The sequence below is a fragment of the Battus philenor genome, unplaced genomic scaffold (assembly GCF_028537555.1).
Source record: "Battus philenor isolate CCGP_79_NKW_IND1 unplaced genomic scaffold, ilBatPhil1.0.hap1 SCAF_6, whole genome shotgun sequence".
Taxonomy (NCBI): Eukaryota; Metazoa; Arthropoda; class Insecta; order Lepidoptera; family Papilionidae; genus Battus; species Battus philenor.
The window spans coordinates 6,385,651-6,404,345 of NW_027181726.1; the positions used below are offsets into that span (position 1 = coordinate 6,385,651).

At 35.4% G+C, this 18,695-nt stretch overlaps 1 protein-coding gene across 4 annotated transcripts in view; it reads left to right on the forward strand.

The window, feature by feature from the left end:
• The window catches only part of Sarm (sterile alpha and armadillo motif), a 67,271-nt gene extending 50,394 nt beyond the window's left edge, over positions 1 to 16,877 (forward strand). For all 4 annotated transcript variants that reach the window (XM_068773245.1, XM_068773246.1, XM_068773247.1 and 1 more), the window contains 10 exons: positions 2,227 to 2,382; positions 6,854 to 7,041; positions 7,403 to 7,844; positions 9,364 to 9,609; positions 10,121 to 11,442; positions 11,825 to 12,060; positions 13,154 to 13,443; positions 14,118 to 14,284; positions 15,208 to 15,399; positions 15,811 to 16,877. In XM_068773245.1, coding sequence (XP_068629346.1) covers positions 2,227 to 2,382; positions 6,854 to 7,041; positions 7,403 to 7,844; positions 9,364 to 9,609; positions 10,121 to 11,442; positions 11,825 to 12,060; positions 13,154 to 13,443; positions 14,118 to 14,284; positions 15,208 to 15,367 — 3,207 coding nt within the window. In that variant the 3' untranslated portion in view covers positions 15,368 to 15,399; positions 15,811 to 16,877. The remainder of the gene's footprint in view (positions 1 to 2,226; positions 2,383 to 6,853; positions 7,042 to 7,402; positions 7,845 to 9,363; positions 9,610 to 10,120; positions 11,443 to 11,824; positions 12,061 to 13,153; positions 13,444 to 14,117; positions 14,285 to 15,207; positions 15,400 to 15,810) is intronic.
• Positions 16,878 to 18,695: the final 1,818 nt, after the last annotated feature.

Below are 18,695 nucleotides of genomic sequence, written 5' to 3' on the forward strand. Positions count from 1 at the left end.
GAAGTTATTGGCCTGTCGCATTCCAATAGGAAAAAAATAAAGTAATATTACATATTTCAGTGATCTCTTTATACAAATCGATTGAAATAGGTGTTTTTCCCCGACAAATGAGTTTTTATGCAATTACCCTCTTTAAAGTTTTTACCAATCACCCTGTGTATGTTCAGCCTGTGTTCTGCTCTGTTTTATTTTTATAGTTTTTATTTATTATAGTATTAAATACACTATAAATATTAACAAGGCTTAAATGTTCATGAATTAAAATGTAATGATGTTATTAATAAAATTATCGCCATCGGATGTCCTTCCCGGTTATGCATACATGTGTTAGACTAAAAGCATCACTCGTCGTGAAGGTCAAACGTGTCCGCGTATTTTACTGTTTCTTAATGAAAATAACAAATTTAATTAAAATGCAAGCAGCTAACTAGGCATGATTGTGCAACCAAATTGTATCTTAATTTTATTTTATGCCAATGATACACGCCATAAAATACTACAGTGCTACGGTTACCGCTGTACGACGTCTTAAAAGCGCGGCGAGATGGGTTTTGATGAAAAAAGAGCACTAGCAGCGCAAGCTTTGACGGCAGACTGACGGAACGGAGCGAACGATAACTCCCCTATCTCGTCGCGCACATTACTTAAGGCATGGTATAGCGATTTTCAACAGCAACATATTCAAATTTTTCCTATTACTGCTAATGATACTAATTCTAAAATCCCGACTGTACTTCTCTTGGAAATTTTGTATATCCTTGGTGTACTGGTAACTGATAGAGATCTTATCATGATGCCACGCACACTTTGATGTAAAATTTGTTGTATTTTCACTGTACAAAGTCAAAATAGCTTAATTACCTAATATTATTACAATCATCTATAATCTTGTGCTTAAAATAATGCTGTTTATAACGCATCACCTACTCCGAAGAACTAACGAGAAACTCGATGTATGTATATGATGATTAGTAATTTTTTTTTGATGATTGTATTAACCAAAAATATTTTTTTTCTTAAAATTACAATTTATATTCAAACATCTTTATTGTTAAAATACTCTGAAAAAGAGTAATACGCCTTTTTGCAGAGCCTGTGTTTCGTAAATTTCTTGAATTTATTACGAGATAAATTTACATCGTCTGTTTAGTTTGTTATAGAATCGTATTCTTTGACTACTATACTCCGTGCTATATCTGCGTATTTTATAGTAGGTATTCATATACCTCAAAATAATTTATGTTCTATGACTTCCTAAATTTATGATATCTATGCCGCATCGAAAACCATTCGGCTCCGACGATCGAGTAGCGACGAACCGGTAGATGCGACATCGGTAAGCCTCCGCCTTGGTTGATCAACGGCATAATTGAGGCCGATGGAAGTCGCTGGGTGCGTAGGGATTTTCGCCAAAGGTCTATGCCTTGCTAAGGGCGTCTATCGGCGTATATGACGATGATGGCGCATGAAAGTCATAAGCAGAATTATACGCCGTTGTTTTTGCTTCTTCGTTGATTTACATTTTAATGTGCTCAAGTCCTAACGTGGGTAACATTTATCTTACTTTATTGTTATCTATTTCATGTTCAATTACTAGCCCTGTACGCTATAGTAATCCTAGAGCCACATTAAAGAATCAAAGTGTCACTTGGCAGTCGCTAGGAAAAAAAAAATAAAGCAACTTTAAAAAATACTTTTATTTACACTATTACTTTTTATTGGTAGCCCAGCGATAGAGCATATAAAATACAAAAAGCGTCTTTTAAGATTGTATTCTTGGAATCGAAACCGTGACTTACGGTCACAAGTCTCAATCTTCCACCGCTGTGCTACTGGTCATTAATATAATAAATACTATTTCCTAAACCATAATCTCATTTTTTATTCATGTTTATTTAAATGTTTTAAAATAAATTCAGTTTTGTGACCATAGGGACAAATATAATCAACATTTACTTGAAATAGCACTAACAACAATAACACAAGACAGATCTTTAGAATTTAAAAAATAACAATAAAAATCTTCTCATTTTATTCAATAGTGGTTTATAATGATGAAAACCATTAACTGGTTTGAACAGTGGAATGTTAATGACTTTTGGGTCATGAAATATAAATGTCTTAAAGTAATTTACGATGTCATTTGGATAGACTGACTTCGCTCGTTAATACTATAATCGGATTATGTTTGTGGGCAACTGTCTAATTACGTGTTATTTTTTATAGATACCGGAATTCAACTTGGATGGGAGCAACAGCTTGAAGCACAACGGCAGTGCCAAGGACTTGGCCTCCGTCATGGAGAACTTGAAGAAAAGCAGTCTCGTCTCTCGCCAAAATCAAACCCTCAACACACAAGTAACGAGCTCATCTTCACAACAGGTGATTACAATCAAGTTTATCCGATTTCATCCGATATCGATTTATCCATTTGGCAACTACAGGATAATTTTAGGTGTAAAAGTTTTAAATGAGAGAATGTATAGCTCATTTGCTAATGGATTAATGTATTGTATACACTAAACAAAAATCAATGGATTCAGAAATAATAAATAACATAATGCGAATAGCGATTTTAGATTGACAAATGTTTTATATCTTCACCCTTTTAAAGCTTTTACACTAATGTTATTGAACATTTTATAATTAACTAAATAAAATAAATGTTATTACAATCATATGTGCAAATGTGATTTTGAATGTATACTTATACTTTAAAAAATATTGTAATGTTTGGCTTTTTACACCATCATTTTAATATTTTGATTGTAATACAATGCTTAAAATGTTCATTAAATCTAGATTGATTAACTCTACATAAGATTGGCAATGATTAAAGATACTTTCTGAAAATAACAAAATGGATGAAATGAAAATGTTTTTTTTTATTATTTTCTTTTCTTAGTAAAGACGACAAAGTAACAGAAGAGTTAAAATATTTAGTACATCATTTTTAGTTACATGGGGGCTTCTTGCTAGCGGCTTCTTATCATGACATCCATTGCTGGATACTGAATTCCTCCATAGGTAACGAGTAAGACCGGTTGAAAACGGCCCCAGAATCTGTCAGAATAAGCCAGAAAAAGAAGTCAAGAATCTTATGACCTCAACGGCATTGCCACCTCAACTTGACAATCTGTTGAGTTATGTCAGCCACTTTCATTCGTCTACGGATTTCCTTATTTTCCGGTTTCGAGGTCGTAGAGAAATCCCAAGGAGAGCCTGTTACAGAACAAGACTGTGAGCTTGCCAATGAGGCCCAAAATACATACATTGGTGGGAGACCTTCGCCTAAAAGCACTATTACTAAATAGACAGCGATTTAGTAATGTAAATAGTGCATTATATCTGTGGGAACGCTAGTTCACATTTATATAGACGACGGTATATTTCGGTACGGCCTCGGCCGGTTCATAAAATTGTCAGTTTATTTTGAATCCGGCCGGCGCGGTTACGAGAAAAATAAATAAAATAAAGCGAATAGCGCCTTGAAAATAAGTACAATATCTGATGTGCCCATTGTTTGTAAAAACTCAAGGTCGCCATGTTGTATTCTTACCGTACCGTAAGGTGTTAGCGAACGTTTGGAATTAGCACGCCAACGCACTCCGCTAGTCGTTTTAGATTTTTCATTGACTTGCTGACCCGTGTTGCGCTGCTGAATCTTATAGCATTACCGCATATAAACTTAGTCGGAAGTCTTTCTCTACTTCCACAATGTAGTTCATCAAAAGGATTTTTTTCTAAACTACAATTGAACAATTATAATACTAAAAAGTAATGTACAACTTAAAAATAGGTAATTTGAAATAATGAAAAAATAAGATATTGAGAATATGTTCTTTAAATCTAAAACCTAACATTGCGAGTATTACTTAAAATTGTGGTTAATTCAGCTAATTATTTTTTTAAAAATATAAAAACTTATTTAGGCATAATCTGTTGCAACACTAGAAATAATTTGCGTCCACTCGGAAATGATCGCATTCAAAATCTATTCCTGGAGTATCGAATTTTTCTTGTGAGTTGCACGGCTAATATTTTTCGTAAAACTTGTCCACATGCAGAATACTTCTTGTTATATACTATATATAATTCAGTTTGTTCGCTCGCACATATTAATTTTATAACATCAGCCGTCTGCTAGAACTAACCTAAAACAATTCATCTCCTGCATCTAAATCATATAACTCTTATTACGATATCATGACTGTTTGTTACAAGTTGCCCACATTAAAAAAAATCAAAATGTCATTGATGACAAAAAAGGTTAATAGAAAATTCTCCAAATTGTTTATCATATATATTAAGATTTACATTTTATTAATTAGTCGTAACATTAACTGTCGTACCTAACTGGTGTTGATTTTCTCATGCGATTGTAACATAATATAAATGTCCATTAAAACTAACACCATTGTAATATGCCTACGTGTATTTTTTGTCTTAAGTTGTGTAACAACTACTACATGTCCTGTTTAAATTTATTTATATACAATACTGTTATTACTGAAGAAAAAAACCAAAGCCGCTAGCATTTGCAATGTCGATTCATAAATCGCAAGGGCAGTCGTAGAGTATTTGTCGCATCTATATTGAACATCGAACTTTTTCACTTGGGCAATTGTATGTCAGTGTTAGCCCAGAAGTCCTACCTCTAACAGACTTGCAACCGTTGCGGGTTCAATTCTTGGGGTATACATAATTCACATTTTGTACATTAATGGTATATATAGGCATACTACACTGCTATGGCCGCCTGCCTAGCGTGACGATTATGGTATATCTTGGGAGGCCTATGACATGCAGTGGGCGTCTATGGACTAAAACGACGACGAATATGTGTCGTCAGTATTTGCGTTGAAAAATCATCAAAATTATTTACACACCAGAAAAATTGAACTAACAAACTAGCTTGTTAAAACTCATTTTTTTTGTAATAACTTTGTTAAGTTGTATGAATAATGCCAAGAGAGGATATTAACACAAATAAATAATATTTCTCACTTAATGTATATCAAAATTAAATAAGAAATATGGTGTCTTTAAAATAAAAGGCGGAAAATACAATTAATATGTTGCCGCGTATAATGGTGACGACCGTTCGATGTCAGTGCATGCCTCCACGGTGTGACTGGCAGTCTGCCAAGCAGAGCGTGGCGTATCGTAGGACTAGGTCCGTGTTATTGGCCCACGGGTGTAACAGTTACACCGACTATTGCATTAAAAATCGAAATTCATCATATTAGCATATGGACACTCACTGCAAGGCATAGGCATCAACAAAGGCCACTATGATAGGTCTTGCGCTACTTCGCAGGACATTAAGTAAGTCATGGATTTCTTGAGGAGTCTGCCATCGCCTCGTCTGCCAGCTCGTGGTCGCTACTTGAGAAACTTTCGATCGAGAAACATGGCTTTCCTTAAATCAAATTTAAATATCTATAAATACAGCTTGAATTACAGTTACGCATTTACGAAGCCCCTAAGGTAGAATCACATACATTGCACAACACTCTGTACTTCTTACAAACGATTATGTGAAAAAGGGAAAATGTTTTCAACATATTATACAATGCATGATAAAATATCTTTTATTTAATCAGATATTATTTTTACGCAATTCTCGCTACAGAACTAGATAAATTCGTAAAAAGACTGTATTTTTTATTATTAATTTTTCATTTTAAAGTTACTAATCATTTTTTACACTATAACAGAAATTGTAAACAAGTGGTACTTAAAATTTTTAAATGACTATCAAAGTAAATTTTCTGTATTTGTCCATTTATTAATAATTTCGGAACGATTCTTTACCTAGATATTTAGTTGTTGTAACACTATTTAAAAATTATTATGCAATAAATCAACATTGTCATTTGATTATTTCGATATTTGAAATGCTATATTTAAATGTTCATTAGTCACTTGGACAAAAATAATAAATTTAATTATATTTATATTAATAACCGTAATAGAAGAAGAACAATATTATAACTATGTGAGGACCAGAATCAGGTCATTATGCCAAGGGAAGTTAGGAGAAACCTTAAAACTTTAAGTTTTCGATCTTCTTCATTGAGACGTAACATCAAATAAAATTGTACATAATATTTTTCTTCATAAAAGAATGTTTTATGTGTGAGCTTCAGGGCCACGTTGCCACGATTGCATCTCGCCCACATTCGCTGACTCACATTGTTACCTGCCCACTATAGTACATAATGCCAAAATATAGAAACCTTCCGATCATTTCTCGAATATTTGCTCATAATATATTAGCTTGAACTTTGCTTATTTAATTAGTGGTCTTCCTCTATCGAACCTAAACTGATTTGTTATATCAATCACCGTTGATATCGTATTTTATAGATTACAGTTATACAAGCAATTTGTAAGGTAAATAATTTTTTAGTTTGTGTTTACATGAACCGGCCTGTACTCTCACGGAGTACATTGTACATGTATTTTTACATCGTTGTTTTATTTTTGTCCTCCACTATTTCTATTAGCCGACACTATTTACTTCCACCGCAAGTGCGCCAAGGGGCGTGACGTCCACACATACACCTCTAGCATTGGCACTGAACTCCAGTTCATGTCTAGATAACGCTTGCGAACGACGACGAGAATTATCAGACTCAGTTTCACCTAAACTTCTTTTAAAATCATTGTGCAAGACGTGGCGTGTCATTACATTCCTTCAAAGGAGATACCGTTATCGAAGAAAAGGTTAATAATCTTGTTTACGTACTACGGTTTATAAATAATGTATATTTCCTGTGCTATCTTCCACATCATTGTAAACATTGTAAACGATTTACCACAAATAATGTGATTTACTCTTCAACAGATGGTTTCTAGCACAACTTCGAGTAGCGCGGCAACGAGCCAGCGAGTGCAAAGCTCTTCGCAGCGTCTACAGCATAGAACGGCTTCAGAAATGAAAGCGAGTTCAATGAAATCGGACCTAACAGAACTGAAGAGCTCGATTTCGGAAATGAAGAACTTGAGCAGTTCCGCTCTTAATTTCGGACAAAGGTACGTTAGACGTTGAGTCACCACTATCATTTTGTTTTCGGATTTACGTAACAGTAACACATGTGACATACGTGTCAATATTTTTGCACGTTGTCAATGGGTATTTGTGATAACAGACGAGCTGGCTCACCTGAGGCCTTGGCTCCCGGCCAATTCCCATCCGCCGGTTCTCCGCGCCTGTTTGCAGTTTCGCGCCGACAAACAAAAGCAACAGTACGATCTCCGCGTAACCGTTCCGAACAATATATTGAAGAAAATTGTGTATTCTGTTAATCATTTCTAAAATTTAATTTTAGTTAATCAAAAATTACGCGTGTCGTCATCTATTGTTATTACAGACGGATCAACTTTTCCATTACAGACTGAGAAGCTCAATGGAGAATATAGTGGATCAAGATGACAGGCACTTGCCGGATATCCGAGACCTCGACGAAATGGGTGATTACAGTGACATGGGTGCTATAGGTGATATCACGGGAGATGCGCCTTTAGTTACGTTTCCAGAGTCAGATACACCGCCCCCCGTTAGTGACAAATCTTGTTTGCTTGCTGGAAACAATGTGGCTGTGGGTTCTAGTGCAGCTAATGAATTGAAATACAGTGCGGCTAGAGTTACGTCTGCTAGTTCAACTAGAGTGGTCGCTGATGGGTACAGTGCCTCCCGATCCGCAGCCAACAGTGCCAGGATGCGACGTCTGCAGCATGGAGATGTCCAGTATGCAGAACGGAGTGCCGCCAGCGCATCACATCGACTGCTGCAAGCCGAGGGACTCACCGCGGAACAAAACGACGCCTATCTTCAAGTAAGTAAAATTTCCATTTGTGCTTACAATCAGATTTAAATTTAAATTATTCACGAAAACAATATTTGTTAAGTAAATCGTCTTTAGTTAAGTGAAGAGAATGCCCATACACGCATTTTCTCTTTTAAATAACGTAAAATAAGGTGTCTTAAATTTCACTTTTACGTAAATAATAATTCCTATGTAATACAGGTAAACGTATTATAATAAATAATATCTTTTTAATTATTTTTGGATAATATTAAACCAGTTGCAACAGTTAGAGACCTTCATACATATACATATGTACATGTTTGCGACAGATTCGTAATTGCATGCACATAGTTCGCGTAGCTGCAGCTATTGTGACCATGAACTATTGTATTGAGCGAATTCTTGGTTATCAACCTTCAACAACAACACTACAATTGCACTTCAGTGTACACGACAATGATAATTATAAAAAACATATGAAATTAAAGTATTCACTTAATGCATGGTAAATGAAAAGGAATAATAGTTTAGTAAAAAAAATTCGAAACGAAATTGGAGCCGGCAAGGCGGGACCGAAGGACGACCTCGCGTGTACGAGACCGATCGATATTCTACGACGCGGCAAAGCGACTTCGGCGAGTCGCTCAGTATGCTACTGCTCCTTGCGACGATCAGATGGAACTTTTATTGCGAAGGATTACTAAACATGGCTCGTATCGTAGCGTGGACCGCGAGAGTGCTCAAACGCGGAGGATCTCCTAAAGCGGTGAGAACATCAGGGCTTGGCCTCGCGCGCGTTTTAAATCTGTCCTCTTTCGCCCGCGCACCTAATTAGCGTTAACACTAGCAGAACAACGGTGCTATGACCGAGGCCTTACCCCATTTATCTCACGCTTATCGTTAACGCACCATGCTTGTCTCAGTCCGTGCCTGACCGCAGCGCGCGAGCAACACACGGAAGTGGTATTGCGCACGCGCTCTGATACGCGAATAGCCGGATTTAAATATAGAAGCGGAATGTCGGGCGGGGGGTCAGTTCCTTGGCCCGTGCACCGGCGCGTCCTCTCGCGATACCCACCCAACCAGCACGAACCTTCGGTAATACTCTTCTTACGAAAATTCTATTACAAGGACTTACGAAAACATGACGCCCGCGCACGTTGGTAGACAAACTTTAAAATAATCGCAATACCCACGGGTTCCGCGCGATTGGCCTATATCCAGACCGCTTGCAGCCGCGTCGCGTATTTTCAATTTCAGTATTTATTCAGATTTCGCGTCGAGTCGTGCTCGATCAAGTGACAATGTCTTCAAAGCGACGTTCGAGGCCTAAATTGCGTATAATAATTCCTGTAACTACTGACTTTTTTATGAATCACGTTGCTATAATTAGTGCAACAAATATGTCAAAATTAGAGTGATGTTGTGATAAGAACATATTTGTTTCTCTAATCAGGGTTTACCGTAAAAAATAATATCGTTATTATAAAAAGCATAGTGAAAACTGAATACGTGACGATTAATTACTGTAAATTGCCTTTTTTAGGAGCAAAGGTCGTTAAAAGCCGGAGAAGTAACGGCCCAGGAAGCAAATAACATGTCGGCTACTAGTTCAAGACTTCAAACGGAAGCTTTCAGCGCACAAAAGAAAGCAATGGCGTCAGCACAGGCTAGACAAACTGTCACGTCGAGTGGAATATTCAGCCATCAGGAACATTCAAGCGTAGCTCATTCTAATATGACAATCTCGAGTAAAAACTTATCAACGAAGTCCACACTGCTGTCCTCACAGGTGAGTACACTATTGTTAGCGATAATTCCACTTACCGATAAATAAAATAAATTATTGTTTAGTATAATCATAACACAATTTAGTAATGCAATAATACGTGAACTTAATAAGACATTTAAATTTAAAAAATAAACGACAAATAAAATATTCGTGAAATAATAGGTTGTGTGTCCTTGTTCGGCATATATGTCGCTTAACAATAATCGTTATCTGTGCTTTATCCTAGTAGAAAAAAAGTGTTTGACTACCTGATTCAATTGTTAAAAGATAGATTTACCTATTTATACGGTTACTTTATATCTTGTATTGAATAATAACGATAGTTGCTTGTTTTAAATGAATTTAGAATCTTGCTTGATTGTTGTATGCAATTTGTATTCTCTTATCTTTCACAATCTGATAAAACTAGTGTCAAATTGTATGTATACATCATTTAACAACACCCATAAGCAGTGACGTAAGTGTAAAATCTACGGAATTTGATTTTTAACGCCGTGCATTGTCGTTTCAGATGAGTCAACTATTGAACGGCACGATCAAACCCGGCGATGAAGATCTAACCAATTTAACATTTGAAGATTTAGACAAATTAAATGCAAACTCAAATCAAAAGGACGTTGATCTAGCGATACAGAAGTATTCATCTCGAATGAATGCATTTATTAATTCTATAAAAAATAATCAAATCGATATCAAAAACGCTTCGGTACATTTTAACAAATTAAATGAAATGATGAGAAGGGCATGGGCAGTTCCTACATACGGTCACGAACTTGGATATTCTTTATGCAATACACTGCGGACGTCGGGCGGACTTGATATACTAATGGAAAATTGCTTAGAATCAAACAATCCAGAATTACAATTCTCCTCAGCAAAACTTTTGGAGCAATGTCTCACAACAGAAAACCGGGCGCACGTAGTCGAAAATGGACTAGAAAAAGTTGTGAATGTAGCTTGCGTTTGTACGAAGTACGCAAATTCTGTGGAACATTCGAGAATACGCACAGGCATTTTAGAGCATCTGTTCAAACACAGTGAAGGAACATGTAGTGACGTCATTAAACTAGGAGGATTAGATGCAGTGTTGTTTGAATGTAGAAAGAATGACGTGGAAACGTTAAGGCACTGTGCTACAGCGCTTGCGAACCTTTCATTGTACGGTGGAGCGGAAAATCAAGAGGCAATGATTAAAAGGAAAGTACCCATGTGGCTATTTCCTTTAGCATTTCACAACGACGATAACATTAAATATTATGCGTGTTTAGCCATCGCTGTATTGGTTGCGAATAAAGAAATTGAGGCAGCGGTACTAAAGTCGGGAACATTAGATTTAGTAGAACCATTCGTCACGTCTCACAATCCATCGGAGTTTGCGAAATCTAATTTGGCACATGCACACGGCCAGAGTAAAAATTGGTTACAAAAGTTAGTTCCAGTGTTAAGTTCAAAGAGAGAGGAGGCTCGTAATCTAGCGGCATTCCATTTTTGCATGGAGGCGGGGATTAAGAAACAACAAGGCAACACTGAGATATTTAGGGAAATCGGAGCTATAGAATCATTAAAGAAAGTAGCTAGTTGTCCGAACGCAGTAGCGTCTAAATATGCAGCTCAAGCTTTAAGGCTAATAGGCGAAGAAGTACCTCATAAGCTGTCGCAACAGGTTCCTCTGTGGTCGATAGAAGATGTAAGAGAGTGGGTCAAGCAAATTGGCTTCGCTGAGTACGCCAATAATTTTCAGGAGAGTAGAGTAGATGGAGATTTACTCCTGCAGATTAGTGAAGACAATCTCAAAGAAGACATCGGATTGCAAAACGGAATCAAACGGAAAAGGTATAGTAAAAGTATATGTAATATACTATATTCATTAGTAGTATGTCCGCTGCTGAAAATGGTCCTCTCTTATAAATTTCCTTTAGAACTTTAAAAAGATCACCGTGTGATTGGACATCCTATGTTGCGCTTGCCATTCCGTTGTCTCTACTTCATATCCTTTACCCGCCATGTTCCTCGGGCTATGTAGCGCGTCATTGCCAATTCTGCTTGTCAATCACTTAGGCTATGTTGACTACTTTCTTTTGTCTACAGATTTCCCTATTCATAATTTATCTTATATTAAATCCCGTCCACAGTGTGTTAAAAAAATTCAGCCATTTGTATTTAAGGTAAATTGCTTAGAAAAATGGTGAATTTGTGATTAAAAACTACTTTTCAGATTCACGAGAGAGCTTCAACAGTTAAAGAAAATGGCGGACTACAGCTCACGAGACACCGGCAGCCTTAACGAATTCTTACAAACAATTGGACCCGAATACACAATATATACGTACTCAATGTTAAACGCGGGCGTCGACAAAGAGTCTATGCGGGGGTTAAGCGACGAACAGTTGGAAAACGAATGTCGCATAGTCAATAGCATACATCGGCTAAGGATACTAAATGCAATACGAGGTGAGGACACCAATTAATAACTACAAGTTTGGGATTTTATTACGCTATTTCGTTTTGTTTGTGATAACAAAACCGTGTTATAATGTCTATAAAAATAAAGCTATTTTAATCCTTGGTCTATTCGTAATTTCATAATTTTTTCCTTAACCGTAAAATGGATTTTACGTAATAAAGAATAATACCTAAAATAGAATCTTTAGAAGTCACCTATTTTATATTTTTAATGTGTTACTTCTATTTTTAATTAAACACTACAATTATAATGAACAACAAAGATTATCGAGTACGAAAACAGATCTTGTTTATTAAAATAGATGATGTAATTTTTCCTCCCACTCACTTTAATACCGTATTCATTTTTACACATTAAAGGTGCATTAAATATAGATGATTGCACAATTAAGCGCAAGCTTACGCAACCAGTAACTATTATAAAATATTTTTTTAGAAAAATTAATTAAAAAAAATCGGTAAACTAATAGAATTGTATTTCATTCGTCGAATTAAATTATTCTTTTTAGACAATAAAATAATCTATGGTTGTTATGCAAACAATTTAGTTTGTTTTTAATTGAATTAACGCTTTATTAACTTAAAAAGCTTAATATTTGATTAATGAACGGACTGTCTCATAAAACAACGTAAAGCCAATGATAGGACAAATGGTAAAAATTATGTGCTATCATTAGTAATAATTTTGACAAAGGTGCAATTTGCTATCAAAATCACGCCATTGTATGAATTATTGTCTATTGTTGCCGGTTTATAAACACGAACGAGAAAAAAAAGTATTTGTATTTATAACAAAAGAAAGAACATCATAGAGTGCATAAAATATTAATCTTTTGAATGTCAATAGTTTAAAAAGTAAGAAAATTAAATTTTTATAATTTTTTTACCTAAAGGCTATCCTAACCCCTTTTAATAGATTTCGGTATGCTCATGATTTATAGCAAGTAATTCGAAAAATTTTCTTTACATGTCTGACAGAGTTCCTGATGTGGACGTAGTAAAAATATAAACATTGACGTGTCCAACAATTATATATTCCGTATTGCATTATTCTACACCTTTTATGTATCCATTGTTACAGTATACGAAAGCACTTTGCCAAGTAAAGGGGAAGAGAATATGGAGAAAAATCTAGACGTTTTCGTGAGCTACCGGCGGTCTAACGGTTCACAGCTTGCGAGTCTGTTAAAGGTCCATCTCCAGTTGCGCGGTTTCACAGTTTTCATTGACGTGGAGAGATTAGAAGCTGGCAAGTTTGACAACAACTTGCTTCAAAGTATACGTCAGGCGAAAAACTTCCTCCTAGTTTTAACGCCCAATGCTCTGGAGAGGTGTAAGCATGACACGGAACAAAAAGACTGGGTTCACAGGGTACGTTTAAACAAATTTTATTATGTACTTCTATGATTTACTTGATTATGATAAATTAATTTTGTAAATAATATATCTCGGTTTATTTTTAGATAAACACGTCCAATGCCTTTGATAATTATCTGCTATGTCATTTATTTTATTCCTACCGAATATCATACCTTTTATTTTTTATTTATATTAACCCGACAAAGTCAACGTAAAATCTATTTCGACCTTATGGCGTTTGATTTTAATTTTTTTTAAACGTATTAAATTTGGTAGATGAGTCAAAAAGGTTTGATCCCGTGGACATGATGCTGCAACGCCATGTTAGACATACGAAATTTTAAGAAAAAAAAATTGCTGTAATGTAATAAAGGCAAAAGATACTTAAATTGATTTAGAAGGATTGGTATTAATAAAAATTATCACTCGGCCTTAGTATGAAATGAATGAAAAAAAGAATTTACTAAGCGACATTTGATAATTCTAATCTATATTGAATTTATAACTGATTTTTTTTTAAATCATCGAAACAAAAATTGTTAGTAATTGTTAATAGTTTATAAACCAAAGTTTTTTGTTTGTTGTAATTTTTCTTCCACGAATAAGTATCGATATAATGTAATGGAATAATGACTATTATATGTTTTATGAAATAAATAAAAATTAATAAATTTGCTTTATCGTAGGAGATAGTTGCGGCGTTGCAGGCGAAGTGCAACATCGTGCCTATCATCGATAACTTCGAATGGCCCGAGCCTGAGGAGTTGCCCGAGGACATGCGCGCCGTATGCCACTTCAACGGCGTGCGGTGGATACATGATTACCAGGACGCGTGCGTTGAGAAACTGGAAAGGTGTGTACATACAAAGCGTTTGGAGTTTTGCAGTTCATACAATTGACCCATTATAGAATTAACCCAAGCCGAAATCCTTTTGTAAGGGGCTTTGAGCTAAGTTACTCCATTTCCTTCACTACTTTACAAGAGGTTTAAAGACCTCTGCGTCATGCCCCCCCGCAACCGCGGAATCTTCAAATTTCACCTGGGCACCAGGGCCAGGTATAGAAAAATAAAACAGTAATCTTGAGATTTATGTAACATATGGATTAATCAAATGATTATCGTTAATATCTATCAATTTAAAATATGAACAAATTACTTAAGTATGTTTTATTAATATCATTATCCACATGGGATAAACTACAAGAATAGCTGTTCGTCATGAAAAGAATGCCAGAATAACCCAAATCAATAGAAACCAAAATCGGACTGACCTCTCCTATAATGGCATCCCTCAAAGCTGTGTGGGTTTCAATCTCACCCCGATCAAAGTAGAACTCACAACAAAGTCAGACGGGGTTTTTTTATCGCGGTCAATCATACAATGAATTAATATATTAGTAAACGAGGCATTTTCAAGCTTAACTATCACCTTTAAATCCTTGGCAATCTAATAATGTTATTTTATTAGGTTTTGTTTAACGATAGTAAATTTTTAAACAAATTTTATGCAGCCTCGCGTATAACAAGCTTATCTATGTTTAAAGTATTAACATTTTCACCAGTGTGATTTTCCATATATTTATTAGTTTCTCAGTCTTATTAATTCGATGGTTAGAGTATGAAAAACACTTTGCTCATTGTAAATGTCAAATAAAAAATCGCTTGCTTTTGCAATTAAAACTTGTGTTAAAATTTAAAATTAAATTGTGATGCATGCACATAAGATGTTATTTATTATTATGCCATATTAAAAATATTTTCTACATTTTGTGCAGTTTCCTTCGTGGCAAGTCAAACCTCGCAACTCGTCTGGAAGGCGGACTACGCGGTCGCTGTGATGTAGCGACACCTGGCACTGCTGCGATCGGCCGCGGCCCGCCTAGCTACCAACGCATGGCTTCCTGCGAAAGTCGCGCCAGTGACAAGACCGACTGACTAGAGCCTGCACACACGCTGCCGCCTGTTCGGTAACTTTATTACTTGTTTTAACTTCATTTAGTCTATATTGTCATTTGCAATCCCACAACTTACTGCTATGCTGGGGATTCGCTATTATATCGAATCATAAATGAGGAGATCCGTATACGGATGAAAGTAACCAACTTAGCCCAACAGATTGACAAGTATCCACTTGTGTGGAAGTGGTCAGGCCACATAACACCAACAACAGATGGGCTTAAGGCCTTAAGTTTATAGAGTGGGGATCGCGGATCGGCAGCGTAGATCGTCCATCCACAAGGTGGAAAGATTACATATTAAGGAGACATATAAGTTACCTATGCTACCGAAATATGTGGGAAGGAATATGTCCAGCGTTGGACATACTATAACTTAAATGATGATAGTTTATAGTTACTAATTTAACAATCTCATTTCAGACCAAGAAGAAGTCGTCAATCATCTTTAGGAAAAGCTTCGCCGATGACTTCTCAGAGCTGTGAACAATTGCCCAGTAGTTGCAACACATCAAAATCAACATCCCCCGTCAAAGCTTTGTATAGTCTGCCTGAGAGACTGGTGGAGAGCTCCGATCATATAGACTTGGCTGAAAGTGACAAAACCTCCCGTAGATGTCGTAGTTGTGAAGGAATTTTGGAAGCAGATGAGAAAACTCATTCGAAAATCACTTTTCCCACGCCTCTAGACGCTGCCACGCAAACAAAGCGGAAGAAAAATTTTATGGACAGATGTGTAAATAAAGTAAGACTTTGCTGACAATATGAAGAAAAAACAAGCGCTTGCAGAGTGTGTCATGATGCTACAATTGGACTATTCTCGCATTTTTATGTGAATCTTATTTTAAAGTACAAAAATATGCACAACAGTGTAAATAATTTGTGTATGCCAATGTTATGAAAAAGTTTTATATATTTGTGAACATATATACCAATGCTTGGTAAATTTAAAAGTTGTAATCTCAATGAGTGCATGTGAAAAAGGTTTAACCGAAGAGTCGTGACGGAGATTGCTACCCTGCCGTGTTTCAAGAACATCGCATGCGGTGGCTAAAGTAAAGAATAGGACAGTTTGCTATTCGTTGTAGTATGGCAAATTGCTTTTAACTTCTTTTATTCTGGCAATATTATTTCTTTAAGTATCTCTCTATTACTTCACTCTCTATAGAATTAATAAACAGAATTTATGGATGTATTTAATTTTTTTTAGTCTCTTGCCAATAAAATATTTGTATTATACAAAATTCTTGCGGAATTACAATATGCAATGTGATAGCTTAGATCTTTTATCGTAATAATATTTCAAATTCACTCGAAGTCTTTGAATTATGCTAGTAATTTATTTTCCTAAATAATTGCTTCCAAATTGTCTTGTACCTATTAATTATAATTGTACAAAATGTTGTACCTTAGTTTTAAAAGAGTCATCAATACATAAAGTTAACCATGATTATGATAAATATATGTTGTCGAAATTATATATTTATGTACTAGCCTAACCATTAAAATAAAATGGTACATATTATTAAACATCTTTTTCTTTTTATTAAAATTTGCAACCGTCTTAACCTTACATAACTTTTTGAAACACTACACACAAGTTACAAGAGTAGAAAATTGTTTCACATATAAACCTATAATTAGATTTTAGGCTTAAACCTGCCAATCCTTAATAAATGTCTATTAATATGACAATTTACAGTGTGGAAATAAATTCACTATCTTATAGCCATCTATGTCATCCTGTTACTAGAGTTTGAGTATTAATACAAAAGTAGTAAGTAATAGCAGTATAAAAGTTCACAATTAGTGCTCATTATTTATAAGAATATTTAAGAGAAGACTGCCAGAAATAAGAAAGCAATAAATATTATTAATAATAATATTTATTGCTTTCTTATTGGACATGGATAGAAAAATATTATTATAACTTGTTTTACTGTTTTTGCACCATACATACAAATTACACATCTAGTCAAGTCTGAAACATGTAGCTAATAATATTTTATTGCTAAATGCAATTTCCTCAGGCATTCAGATTTAAAAATAGTGTATGGTTAAATGCCAAACAGTTCACAGCAAAGTTTTCTAGAAAAACAAGCTTTGGCTTTACAAACCACAAAAAGCTTTTATTGTATAAGTTCAAAGACGAAACCTGAAATTTTGCATGAGAACCTGCAGAATGATCCAGGATTATAAAGCTGTTAGCTAACTGCTATAGTCTAATCCTATTATAAAAACTGGTCATGTCTGTTCTAAACCTCTATATAAATACATCTTTGAGTTGCCACATATAAGTCATATCTATGTCCTGTGATGGTAAATCATCACTGAATCGGGGAAATATTTAAAAGTAATTATAATTACAAAGTAATCATAAATAAAAAGTTTTTTCAGGAAAATAGAGGCATTTGCACCCATACACAACGATTTATAAGTAATAAATACAAGTCCCAGTACCAACTAGAGTACCACCACTAGAACTTTCCTGAATGCTTTGTCATCATCCATTGCATTTGACGTGTTTGAAGTTATGCTTCTAACCGATTTAGGCTTTGTACAGCTTCATCGAAATTGAGTCCGCGGACTAAAAATTTACACTGGGCGATCGTACCCCAGTTACAACGAAGACGCACATATGTAGGGGGACTATGCCCGTGTAGGTGTATAGTGTAGTGAATGTGATCTAGTGTAAGTTATGCGAAGCGAGGACTACTCGGCGGTTGGGAGCGACACGGGCACTCCAGACCGCTCTCGCTTGTATGGGGGTTAGGTGGGCGCGGCTGCCGATTCATGTCCATAAGTAGGATGACTGTTCTGTGCGCCCCCGTCGGGCTCGATGCACTCGATGTGAGGCGCACATGTCCTGACCTCGAAACTGAGAGCGGAATTTATTTAAATTCTGCTTTAAGGGTGTCGAGAAGTGCCTTCATCCATTGGACATTGTCTAGTTACATATCAATTAACCTAAAATAACAATCCAGGTAAACCTTGAGTGTATCATTGTTGTCCAATGCCTGTTGAACTTCCAGACTATAAATTTCAAGGACCTTAATTGTCAACATACAATAATCTAGTTTTGTTTGAATAAATCATTTCTTTAATACTAATTTTCAAACCGTAATGTCAATTATGGGGAGTATAGGGAGAATAGATATTATGGGGAGAAGAATGACAATTTACATAAAATTGTTTCAAAACTTTATATTTTTTATTCAAGTGTATATTTTTCTAAATAAATTAGAAATGACTATTAGTTATCTTAACCAATATAAATTATGAAAGGAGACACATCATTGTTTTTTATG